At 38.3% G+C, this 13,727-nt stretch overlaps 2 protein-coding genes across 2 annotated transcripts in view; one reads left to right on the plus strand and one right to left on the minus strand.

Moving 5' to 3' along the window:
• The window catches only part of Macrod1 (mono-ADP ribosylhydrolase 1), an 899,697-nt gene that overhangs the window by 716,070 nt on the left and 169,900 nt on the right, over positions 1–13,727 (plus strand). The window lies entirely within an intron of this gene.
• Positions 2,627–13,727, minus strand: part of LOC127189790 (solute carrier family 22 member 19-like) — a 39,438-nt gene continuing 28,337 nt past the window's right edge. The window contains exons 3-6 of the mRNA XM_051146894.1: positions 5,278–5,432; positions 5,005–5,173; positions 4,373–4,496; positions 2,627–2,770 (exon numbers count right to left, since the gene is read on the minus strand). Of these exons, the coding sequence (XP_051002851.1) occupies positions 2,651–2,770; positions 4,373–4,496; positions 5,005–5,173; positions 5,278–5,432 (568 nt within the window). The 3' untranslated portion in view covers positions 2,627–2,650. The remainder of the gene's footprint in view (positions 2,771–4,372; positions 4,497–5,004; positions 5,174–5,277; positions 5,433–13,727) is intronic.

Here is a 13,727-nt window from a genome sequence, read left to right on the forward strand (position 1 = left end):
GTTCTATTTGAAATAGTGTATCAAAACTCAAGAATAAGGACTTTCTATGACCTTGCTGCACTTTTCACAGAGCCAGTGAGAAAAATCTGGTGGATGCTTCAAACATTGGAAGATGCTTTGGGAAAAGGCAGAAAATGAGCTCTGTTGCTGACATCTAAGAGTTGTGGAGAGTTTAAAACATACTACAGTCCTGGATGTCAGCAAAGCTGGGGGACTGCCTAGGGACTGTGTCCCTTGTACACACCCACTTAAGTCCACAAGGTTAAGTCTGGCAGCCCCAATGCCTAGTCCACATCTGCTTCCTTCTGCCTGTTGTACTTCATCACAAGTGATCCTTATTATCTTGATACAGCTCTCCAGACTAAGATTGTACTTGTAGTGACCCAAGAGTCACAGTAATATTCATACAGTGTGGGAAATACCTTGTCACCAAAGTTGAAGCAACAAGACTCAGTGGGACAGAAGAAGTGACAGTATGTTTAGGTCACTTTGGGTCAGAATTATAAGAGCTAAAACCTACATGTCTGCTATGAAAATGCCATTGAGAAGGAACAAGGGAGGGGTGGGAGGGATTGGAGAGAGGACAAGGAAAGGAAACAAGATGTAACTACATTCTAATTTAAAATGTAATGGAATAATGAGTGAATGATCCACTAATTACCTAGAGAAAGTTGGGACTAAATGATACTATGTTCCAGATACTTATTGAATATACTAGACTGTCACAAATTTAAAGCCAACTTAGTGACTTTGGCTCTTCTCTCAGCATGTGAGTGTAAGAATGTTCCCTAAATGTCTGTTACAGAAAATTCTCTGGATGATTTTTTTTTTCTCATAAGCAGAACCTGACAAACCCTTAGTAAAGGGACTGGGTATATTTTTTCCTCTTGCCCTTAGTTCTTTACTCACCTTGAGGCAAATTCACTATTACCAGAATAGAGATTCCAAACAGGAAAATGAGAAATAGTTGACTTGTTCTACGGCCGATGTGATTCAGTAAAACTGATCCAAAAACACTGGTTGGGATGGACACAGCACTAATGAGACATTGCATTAGGAAGATATTACTTGTCAAGTGTTGGAGGTGGACCACAAAGCCCCAAATAGGTATGTTTACTACAAATCTATAAGAAACAAAAAAAGGAGAGTAACAGCATATTACTTAATGGACAGCTCATTCTCCATATATGTGGGGAGAGTGGAAACTGCCTCGTAAATGAGCTCTGGTGCCCCCAATTTGACCACTTCCCCCAGGTAGGGAGGCCTGATGGCACTCAGAAGAAGGGAAGCAGGGTACCAGAATGAGACTTGATAGGCTGTAATCATTTGGTGGGGGAGAAGGTCCTCTTCTGTCAGAGCTCTAAGGGAAGGGAATAGGGCAAAAGAGGGAGGGGAACGGGAAGATACAATTGAGGAGATAACAAACAGGATATAATCTGAATAAATTACTTTTTAAAATAAAAATAAATAAATAAAATTCACATCTAAAAGACATGAATATGATTATCCCAAAAAGACAGCTTTAGATGTTAAACTATAAAGGCACATCTGTATTTTAAAATATTTATTTCAGTGAATTTAATAATCATCATAAAATCATCACATACCATAGCACATACCATTACTGTTGGATTATTAAGAAGAAGTTGAGGATTTGTGGAATGCATCACAGATCTAATCAGCTTTTAGAGTCTCTCTCTCTCTCTCTCTCTCTCTCTCTCTCTCTCTTTCTCTCTCTAACTTGATCTTAACAGGGGTTATAATGATGTCTTAAAATTTAAAAATAGAAAAAAATTTAAAAATAGTTTATTAATTATTTTATATTTGTAGACTGTGTAATTTGATGACACTCTTCCCCAGTTCATCCTCTTTATTCCTCCCAGGCCCACCTACACATTCCTTACCAGCTCAACATTCATGGCCTAAATTTTTTTCTTTCATTGGAAGCACATTTTTCTTCATACAATATATTCTGACTATGTTTCTCCTAACCCCTCCTAGTTATGCACCGCCATCCTTCCTATCAATATCCACACCTTCATTTGTGTCTTTAGAAATCACAGACATCTAAGGAATAATAATAAAATAAAGTAAGATAAAACAAAACCAAATTAGAATAGGACCAAAAAAAAAAAAAAAAGCGCAAACAAAGAAGAAAAAAGTCAATGAGAAAAGCATAACATATACACATGAAGGCAATGACAAACATGCTTTCACACAGAGGAACTCCATAAAAACAGAAGTCATAATATATACACAAAGGACCTGTAAGATTTAAAACAAAATGCCACAATTCAACATTGTTAGACAAAGAACTTCCAAAGATGCCACTGAGTTTGTTTTGTGTTAGCCATCCAATGTTGGGAATGGGGCTACCCTTACAAGTGTTTTTCCCCCTAGTGATAATCCCTTAGAAAAGAGTAATTTTTCACTGGCAAGTACACTGGGGCCTCCTGCAGAACAAAATGGGCTTTGTCCACTTAAGGATTATGTTATAACTTTGTATATATATATTCATATATATTTTGGTATATTAATGAGTATATATATACATACATATGTATATTATATATATACTTGCATAATTTAACTTATATTCAAATTTTTATCTCAACTGAAATGGAAACAAATAGAGAATGCCATGTGAAACCTACCTCAAAAGAGACAGAAGAAACACATGCTTTCGCAAGTTTGGTTTGTGGAACAAGTCACACACAGAAGGCTTTTTTTGTGCAGCCTCCAGCTCTTCCTTCATGTTGGTTCTCAGAACCTTTAGCGATAGCATCAAAAAACCAGTTTAGTTCTCACAAAATTATGAGTATTTTGGTGCATAGTGGGTACTCACAGAATACCAGATTGTTAATTATTAGTTCTATCTTGTCAAAAAGCACAGACATCAGTAGCCTATGGCAAACATAATTAAAGTGTGACATATGAATCAAGGAGTTAGAGGAAACTAATGTTATTTCTAGAGATGACCTTTTAAACAGTACACGGTGACAGAGCATGGACAGCAAGTAAAGAGCTACTTAGATTCTTGTCCAAATCTTCCATCATACCAGAATGAACTTAAATGCTATGGCATTTAATATGTAGGTTTGTGTGTGTGCGCGTGCCTAAGGTTGTGTGTGTTTTCTTTTCTTTGCTTTCTTCCTCCACCCTTTGGTCTCATGCTACTTTTAATCAGCATCCCGTGATTTAAAAATGATTCCACTGGCAGAAAAATAGACTCAAAAAAGTGAATTTAATTCAAGGTGTGTGTGTGTTTCTTGTTTTTTGAACAAATACATAATATATAGCATACTGTTGGGATATTGATTTTATGATTGTTGATATTATGTTTCCTAGGCTGATGATAGGAGATAAAGCTTATTCTTTGATAGGTCAGACATTTTTGTTCATGGCCATAGGTTAGTGCTCACATCAGCCCCAATAAAAGAAGATTTTGTACTTAGTGGGCGGCAGTCATTGAAGAAACACAACTGATCAAAGGAATGAGAATAAGTGACTATTCAGTGATCATCTCTAAGTGAGAAGTCTCTTTCATCCCTCTCAAGGGCAAAGAAATATCATGGAGGAGGGAGGAGAAGGATGGACTGTAAGTTCCAGATGAAATGGTAAAAGCAAGTGTGTGATGCTAAACTGCAGATGTGCTATGGACATCACAGTCTTGAACTTTTAGCAACTATGAATACCTGCACAGGATCTGCCCGAGGCTATGCCAATCACTATACCATCTTTGAGAGTAGATGGCATATTGAAAGGAGATATTCATTATCCCCATCTCTGTTTGACAACACGCACAGAGTTAGATATTGTTAGTTGTCAGGCCCCATAAAGCCGTACTCCCTCCTGAGGCTCTGCAGGCAGCTAATGGTTGCTGAGGAAAAGAGGGACATTTAGTGTACCTATATGTAAGTTGTCTGTGTTCCCATATGTAAATCTTTAGCATGTTTGTGTAAGTGGCCTTAGTTAAACATACTATGTCCTAAAAAAGAAGATTCAAAAAACAAACAAACAAACAAACAACCCCCCCAAAAGATGATTCAAAATGAGAGGCTAAGAGACTAGAAGGTAGAAATAGGAAGATGATGAGAATCAATAGAAGTGGTAACGTAATAAAGGGTATAAATGAAAAATACATTTTATACATGTATAAAATTTTAGAATTCATCATGTATAAATCATATGTCTATATAAAATGTTTAAATTTGAACAATATCATCAAGTAAGGGTTTTTACAAAAATCCTCTTTGAGTTAAAGAACTGTATGCAGCGGTTTAATGAGATCACACTGTATCCTGGGCACTAATTAATACACATGCCAAGACTGTATACCCTCTGTGTCATAGCCACCTGGCGTCATGCTCACCTCCATGGTTAGGATGTCTCCAGAATCCTTCATTCCATTTATGTGTGCAGCCTTTCTAAGTTCCTCTAAGCCCTTCTGGGGCTTGTTGGTCACAATCAGCCACCGAGCTGACTCTGACAGCCACCTGTTCAAGATGATGTGGAAAGAAATTCTCAAGGAGTCATTATCTAACTAAATTTCTTTTTGAATAGTTATATATTTAAATATAATACCTATAAGTCATTCAGTTATAACAAAAGCGTATAGCCTGATATTATGAGGTACATTTCATAGGAAAACAGAAATTTATTCAGTTATGCAGTATACCTGCACTTCTGGAATATTTTCATGGAGGTAAAATGACTAGAATGTATGGGAGTAGTTTTGATACAATTGCCAAATTTCTTGTTATGTCATAGAGAAATTTTATTTATCATGTATCCTTGCCTGAGTGAAGAACTCCTGAATAAAATTTGCTCATGAATTATATCACCCAGAGCAGTAATTATGTCAAGGATACATTGTTTTTCAGACATGACAGGAATGACACAAATATTAATTTACAAAGCCTGTGACAAATGCATTTCATATATCCTGATTCCATGGACATGGTCACCCCAGGATTTTAAAGCATAGAGGAGGAAAGCTCATACCTTGTGGGTATAATGAAGAAACATATTGGCACAGACATTACCAGCTGGAGGTGCTGCCAGTTTCGAAATGCAAATGCCAAACCTCCCATTGCTACAATTCCAAGATTACTAGCACATGAGACCAGCGATGTCACCAAGGCTTGGAATTTAGGACCTGTCCATTCTACCACTGAAAAAAAAAAAAAAAAAAAGAATCTTGACTTCTAAGAAAGTTGGGAAGGATATCTGCATCATCAAAAGCTTGGAAAATCTTTATCAAAAGGTATGACTTACTGAGAAAAATACTATTTGTGCCTAAGGGTAAGATGCAAACACCTGCCAGGAAGCGCAGCAAGCAGTAGATGAAGAAGGTGGGAGCCAAAGCTGCACAGGTCCCCATGATGGCCATTTGCAGTAAAGCAAATATGAAGATTAATCTCCTTCCAAACCTGAGGAAAAGACAAAGATTCCATTAGGGAAACAATGCAGTTGTTGTTTAAAAATAACAGATAGTCTCATCCCTTTGTTTAATTCTTCTCATCTTTCTTTTTATTTTTTATTTTTTACTTATTTTATTTATTTTTTAACAAATGAATTTTTAATATTACTTTTCTTTTTCCATATACACTTAAATTATTACACAGACACATAATAAACTACCTATATCAAGAAGAACCATGAAACAATCAGGAATTATAAAAATGTTATATTCATAATATTTTGGCTATTTGTGTTTGGCAACCTTGAAGAAAACTTCTTTCCTATCTTGGTGAGTCTAAAATTCTGACTGTAAAACAATATCTATCATATCTCATCATTAACCACTTAAAACATCTATCTATACCTAAAAACATCTTAACCCCTAAACAACTAAGCTTAATTATAAGACTAAACTATCTGGTCTTCAGCTTCATCAGAGACTTGAGAAGGAATAAGATTAATGATCTGAGTAGACAGGAAATGCAGGCTAGCAGCTGCCCAAATAAGAAGATGACGGAGACAGTTTGGTTCCTGAAGTGACCCAAAACTCTCTCTAACATTGGAGCATCACCATTAGCCTTCTGGCCCAATGTAGGTGACAGACATATTTGTGAGGCAAGAACTATTGAGGACTTGCTCACCCTGTCTTGGCAGCCTTTGGCCATCGACTCTGCCTGCACCCAAGCTGGCCCCCTTTTAGGCAGAATTCTGTCTATGGCAGAAACAAGGAGACTTTTCCCAGTGGCATGTTTGCTACATTTGAAGCCATCTCCATAAGGAAGTTCTTTGATGATCATTGTCTTCTTTGAGGTAGGCTGAGTGTTGCCAGGAATTAGCCTGTCTTATTGTCAAAGAATCTTAAAACAATGAAAACATCTTTAAATGACATATTCTGTAGGTCTCTGAAGTTTTTGAAGACCTTATCTAACTTTTTTTGCCTTATCTATCTATCTATAGATTCCTACCTATCTGTTAAACCTAGGATGTATATTCTTGTGATAAAAAATAGACTAGTAATTGACATGACCATGAGTTGATCAACTTAGAATTAACTTGTATTATTTAATTATCCTAATCAGCCTGCAAAAGAACTTTCAAAGTATTAGAAGTCTAAACCATGTTCTGCCATGTGTTTAATTTCTTTTTTTCTTTTTAAATATATTTTATTAATTTATTCATATTGCATCTCAATGGTTATCCCATTCCTTATATCCTCCCATTCCTCCCTCCCTCCCATTTTTCCCTTATTCCCCTCCCCTATGACTGTGACTGAGGGGGACTTCCTCCCCCTGTATATGCTCATAGGGTATCAAGTCTCTTCTTGGTAGCCTGCTATTCTTCCTCTGAGTGCCACCAGGTCTCCCCATGCAGGGATGTGGTCAAATATCGGACACCGGAGTTCGTGTGAAAGTCAGACCCCACTCTCCACTCAACTGTGGAGAATGTCCTGTCCATTGACTAGATCTGAGTAGGGGTTCTAATTTCTTTTTGAACATGTCTCATGTCCAATAAGATGTTAGTTCTATGACAAAACAACACTCAGATTTTTGAACCCTAACAGAAATGTCTGTTTGTGTTCAGTGATCTCTAGGGTCAAAGGCATGATTACAGAAATATAATCTTCAATGACTACTTCTGTTTTTTCAATTAACTAACTAATTAATTAGCTTTATATCCTAATTGCAAATTCCCCAAGCTCCACCTAATATTTAGATGTCTGTAGGTTTCTGTATCCATTTCCATCAGCTGCTGGGTGAAGCCTCTCAAATGAAAGTTATGCAAGACACCTGTTTGCAAGTATAGCAGAGTATCATTAATTATGTCAGGAGTGGTCTCTCTCACAGCACGAGGCTCAAGCCTGGGCCAGTCATCTGTTAGCCTCTCCATCAATTTATGTCCCATATTTACCCCTGAACCTCTGTAGGCAGTACAAATTGTGCTTGGAAGGTTTTGTGGCTGGGTTGATGTCCCAGTTCCTTTTTTGGTAGTTTTTTCTGGTTACTGGAGATGTCTGTTTTATGTTCCACATCCACAATTGCTAGGAGTCTTATTTATGGTCTTCCTCATGGATTACTGGAAGTTTCCATTGCCTTAGGTTTCTAGCTCACACCAGAGATACCATTCCACTCTTGCATTCTCCTCTTGCCTGATTCCTCATGTTCCCATCTCCAACCCTTTCCCCACCCAGTTCCTTCTCCCCACCCACCAATGATGTCTATTCTATTTTTCCTACTTAGTGAGAGTCAAGCATTCCCTCTTGAGCCCTCCTTGTCACCTAGCTTCGTGGAATCCATGGACTCTAATGTGGCTACCCTTTACTTTATGGCTAGCTTCCACGTATAAGTGAGCATATAACATGTTTGTCTTTCTGAGTCTGGGTTACCTCTCTGAGAATGATCTTTTCCTCTTTGCTATTTTTTGTTTTTTGAGACAGGGGTTCTCTGTGTAGCCCTGGCCTCTCTTTGTAGAGCAGGCTGGCCTCAAACTCACAGACATCCACATGCCTCTGCCCCCTGAGTGCTGGGATTAAAGGTGTGCCCAACCACATTTGGCCCAGGGTGATGTGTTCTCATTCCATCCATTTGCATGTAAATTTCATGATGTCATTGTTTTCCATAGTTGAGTAGTATTGCACTGTGTGAATGTACCACATTTTCTTTATTCATCCTTCAGTAGAGTGACATCTAGGTTATCCCCAGTTTTGAACTATTATGAATAAAACTGCTATGAATACAGTTGAGAAAGTGTCCTTGTGGTATAGTGGAGCATCTTTTGGATATATGCCCAGGAGTGGTGTAGCTGGATCTTGGGATAAAACCATTCCCAATTTTCTGAGAAACCTCCAGAGAGATTTCCGAAGTAGCTGTACAAGTTGTCCCTGTCACCAGCACTGGAGGAGAATTCCCCTTGCTCCACATCCTTGCCAGCATGTATTGTCGCTTGAGTTTTTTATTTTAGCCATGTTGACAGGTGTAAGATGGAATCTCAGAGTCATTTTGATTTTCACTTCCCTGATGACTAAGGATGTTGGACATTTCTTTAAGTGCTTGTCAGCCATTAGAGATTCCTCTGGTAAGAATTCTCTGTTTAAATCTGTACCCCATTTTTAAAATCAGGTTGTTTGGTTTGATGTCTAGTTTCTTGATTTCATTTGTATTTTGAGTATCAGTCCTCTGTATGATATAAGATTGGTAGAGATCTTTTCTCATTCTGTAGGTTGCCATTTTGTTCTTTTGATGGTGTCCTTTGCCTTACAGAAGCTTTTCAGTTTCATGAGGTCCCATTTATTAATGTTGATCTTAGTATTTGAGCTGTTAGTGTTCTGTTCAGGAAGTTGTCTCCTGTACCAAGGCATTTAAGGCTTTCCCCCCACTTTTTTCTTCAGTCAAATTTAGTGTATTATGATTTATGTTGTGGTCCTTGATCCACTGGACTTGATTTTCTTCAGGGTGATAGATATTTGAATTCTTCTGCATGCAGACACCCAGTTAGAGCAGCACCGTTTGTTGATGATGCTTTCTTCTTTCCATTAGTTTTTGTTTTTTGTTTTTGTCAAAAATCAAGTGTCTGTAAGTGTGTGGATTTATATCTGGGTCTTTAATTCAACTCCATTGACCAACCTGTCTGGTTTTGAAAATACCATGTGGTTTATTTATTTATTTTTATTACTATTGCTTTGTAGTACAGCTTGAAATCGGGGATGATGATATCCCAAGAAGTTCTTTTATTGTACATGATTGTTTTAGCTATCTTGTTTCTTTCTTTGTTTGCTTTGTTTTTCCATATGAAGCTGAATATCCTTCTTTCAAGGTCTATAAAGAATTGTGATGGAATTTTAATGGAAATTGAATTGAATCTGTAGATAGCTTTTGGCAGGACAGCCATTTTTACTGTTAATCTTACTAGTCCATGAGCATGGGAGATATTTCCATGTTTTGATATCTTCAATTTTCTCGTTGGAATAGGTGTAGCTTTGTTGAGGAACTACATCATTGGGAGATGGGTTTTGACATTTTAGAAGCTCAAGCAAAGCCCAATGGCTCTGCTACATGTCTGCCTGTGGATCCAGATATAGAACTCTCAGCTAGCTATCTCTGTGGCACTATGTCTGCCTGCCATGTCACCATGCTTCCCACCATGATGATAATGGGCAAAATGTTTGAACTGAAAGCCCATTCCAATGAAATGCTTTCCTTTACCAAGAGTTGCCTTGGCCATCGTGTCTCTTTCCATCAATTGAAACCACAACTAAGATAGAAGTTATTACCAGGAGTGTCGTATTGTTGTTGTTGGCCTGACCTTGCTTTTTGTTGCTGAAATGTGGACCTTGAGACATTGGATTAGGAAAGCATTAGAATGCGTTAGGCATGGAAGCTTAATGAAACATACTACCAGGAGCAAGGGAAGCAGAGGTGCTGACGGTTACTTGAATAGTGGGAGCCCAGATCAAGAGGTGAGAAGACTATTAACAGTTAGACTAGTGATCATTTAGTAATATTTTGGTGAATAATGGGCTGCTTTCTGCTCTTGTCCCAAAAATCTGCCTGAAGATAAATTGAAGAGCCACATATTAACAGTTCTTGCAAAGGAGATCTCCAGAAAGTCTAATATTGGCTGTGTTGCTTGATTTTGAGTGGGGCAGTCTCATGCAGAGATATAATGAAAAGTGGCAAACTGACCAATAGAAATACAACATACAGAGTTCAGGGAGGAAAGTAGCACCAGGGAAGAGTTCAAAGAAAAGTCTGAACCTAAGCGGAATAATGGTGTGATGACCTCAGGGAAAGATACCACCCAGATAAGCATGGTTGGGTCTGGCCTCCAGCCACCCAGCAAAACCACAGAGATGGGCACACAGCTTCCAAAGGCTAGTGCCACACAACTGGCCAGAGAGCAGCATCTGAAATCCCAGGGCATAGAACAGGCAATGGTTTTCAAAAACTCCAGCATCTGTGGGTCCTAGCCCGGAGCAGATACCACAATCTGGAACAAAGTGGATCTGACCTCAGGTCACCTAGAAAACCCACAGAAAGCTCCAAATGGCAAAACAGCCACCTGGTGCCTGGGTGCACACACATGTGCTTGGCTGGTGGGAAGTTTCTGAAATCCTAGGGCACATCCTAGAACAAACCTTGGCTCACAATAACACCAGTGTCTCTGGGTTCTACCACTGAGCAGACACAACAGTTTGGAACACAAGAAGATCTGACCTCAAGTCACCCAGAAAAGCTGCAGAAAGCTCCGGGTGTCCAAACAGCCACCAGATACAAGCTTCAACCAGAGACATCACAATGGGAATAGGCCAGTGTACAAACATGGGCAACCCCCTACCTGGATCTAGCCAATGGTCAGAACATTCTCCACAACTGAGTGGAGAGTGGGATATGACTTTCTCACATACTCTGGTGCCTCACATTTGACCATGTCCCCTGGAGGGGGAGACCTGGTGGCACTCAGAGGAAGGACAGCAGGTTACCAAGAAGAAACTTGATACCCTATGAGCATATACAGGGGGAGGTAATCCCCCTCAGGAACAGTCATAGGGGAGGGGAATAAGGGGAAAGTGGGAGGGATGGAAGAATGGGAGGATACAAGGGATGGGATAACCATTGAGATGTAACAAGAATAAATTAATAAAAAAATAAAAACAAGACAGCTTTAGATGTTAAACTATAAAGGCACATCTGTATTTTAAAATATTTATTTCAGTGAATTTAATAATCATCATAAAATCATCACATACCGCAGCCCATACCATTACTGTTGGATTGTTAAGAAGTTGAGGATTTGTGGAATGCATCACAGATCTAATCAGCTTTTAGAGTCTGTCTGTCGGTCTGTCTGTCTGTCTGTCTGTCTCTCTTTCTCTCTGTCTCTCTCTCTCTAACTTGATCTTAACAGGGGTTATAATGGTGTCTTAAAATTTAAAAATAGTTTATTAATTATTTTATATTTGTGGACTGTGTAATTTGATGACACTCTTCCTCAGTTCATCCCCTTTATTCCTCCCAGGCCCACCTACACATTCCTTACTAAATGGATTGATCTAGAAATTATCATAATGAGTGAGTACACCCAGAAGCAAAAAGAGACAAATGGTATATACTCACTTATATCAAAACACTAGTCCAAGGGATACGTACCATGAAAATCTTTACTTACCAAGAAAGTGGGTCAGAGGAGAGGATATCCGATTGAGACGTTAGGCGTGAGTAGCATGGAAGAAAGAGGAAATTGTAGGACCCACAGGGTCCTGGAAACCTACAAGAAGAACTTTATGACAGGCAGATCTGGATCCTGGGGTCCTCCTCAAACTAAGGCACCAGCCAAGGAGAATATAGGCAGTAAACTTCGAACCCCTACCAAGACCTAGCCGACGAACATGATATTCTCCACTGTTGAGTGGAGAGTGAGGTCTGACTCTCACACGAACTCTGGTGCCCCTTTTCTGACCATGTCCCCCAGATGGGGAGACCTGGTGGCACTCAGAGGAAGGATAGCTAGTTACCAAGAAGAGACTTGATATTCTGAGAGCATATATAGGGGGAGGAGGTCTCCCTCGGTCATGGACATAGGGGAGGGGAGAAGGGGAGAAATGGGAGGGAGGGAAGAATGAGAGGAAACAGGGGAAGGGCTAACAATCAATATGTAATATGAATAAATTAATAAAAAAATAAATTTAAAAAAGAATAAATTAATAAAAAAATTTAAAAAATAAATATTTATATACAAAAAAAAGAACATGGGCAACACTCCCCATGTCCATCTCTTACCACCAGAAATCAGTGGCCCCACCACCACCACAACAAAGCCATGGAGATACTATCACTGCCAATGCACAAGAGAAGGATTTCAAATCTGAGGCTATGAAAATAATAGAGGCCTTAAAGGCAGAAAATAAATCCCTCAAACTATAAAAGGAATACATAAAGAGAGAGAAGAATTGAACAAAACACTTAAATAAATTAGTGAAAGATGGGAAACTACAATCAAACTGGATAAGGAAATAAATAAAAGTTTTCCAGAAATAAAAATGGAGATATAAGCTATAAAGAAAACATAATTGAGATAATTTTGGAAGTGGAAAACCCAGAGAAGAGGACAGAATCTACAGACAGCAGCACCGCCAACAGAATTCAAGAGATGGAAGAAAGAATATCAAGGATAGAAGATATGACTGAAGAAATGGATACAGAAGTCAAAAAATGTTAAATCTAAAAAGCTCCTGAAACAGAATGTCCAAGAAATCTGGGACACTATGAAAAGACCAAACCTAAGAAGAAAAAGAAGGGATGGAAGAAAAAGAAGACTCCCAACTGCAAGGCCCAGAAAATATTCTCAACAAAATCAATGAAGAAACTTCCTTAGCTTAAAGAAAGAAATGGCTATAAATATTCAAGAAGCCTACAAAACTCCAAATAGATTCTACCAGAAAGGGAAATTCTCCCACCACATAACAGTCAAACCACTAAATGTACAGAAGAAAGAAAGAATATAAAAAAGCTGTAAGAGAAAAGGCCAGTCACATATCAAGGCAAACCTATAAGAATTACACTTGACTTCATTTCAATATAGTACTTGAAGTCCTAACTAAAGCAAATAAGATAACTTAAGGAGATCAAGGGGATACAAATAGTTTTCTATTTGTATGAAGTCAACCTATCCCTATTTGCAGATGACATGGTAGTATACACACATGACTCTAAAAATTCTACCAAGGAACTTTTGCCACTGACAAACACCTTCATCAATAGCTGGATACAAAATCAACTAAAAAAAATCAGTAGTCCTGCGTACAGAAATGACAAACGGGCTGAGAAAGAAACTAGGGAAACTACATCCTTCATAATAGCCACAAATAATATAAAGTATCTTGGTGTAACTCTAATGAAGTAAGTGAAAATTTATATGAAAAAAGTCATCTCTAAAGAAATAAATAGAAAAAGATATCAGAAGATAGAAAGATCTCCCATGTTCATGAATCAGGAGAATCAACATAGTAAAAAATGGCCATCTTACCAAAAGCAATTTTAAGATTCAATGCAATTCCCATCAAAATTACAACTCAATTCTTTACAGACCTGGAGGGTCAATTCTCAGCTTCAGAAGGAAAAAAAAAATCCTGAATAGCTAAAACAGTCCTATACAATAACAGATCTTCTGGAGGAATTTCCATCCTGGATCTCAAGCTATATTATAGAACAACAGTAATAAAACGAGCAAACAGCATGGCACTGGCTTGGATGTAGGCTGATTGGTCAATG

Source organism: Acomys russatus, chromosome 5, assembly GCF_903995435.1.
Source record: "Acomys russatus chromosome 5, mAcoRus1.1, whole genome shotgun sequence".
NCBI lineage: Eukaryota > Metazoa > Chordata > Mammalia > Rodentia > Muridae > Acomys > Acomys russatus.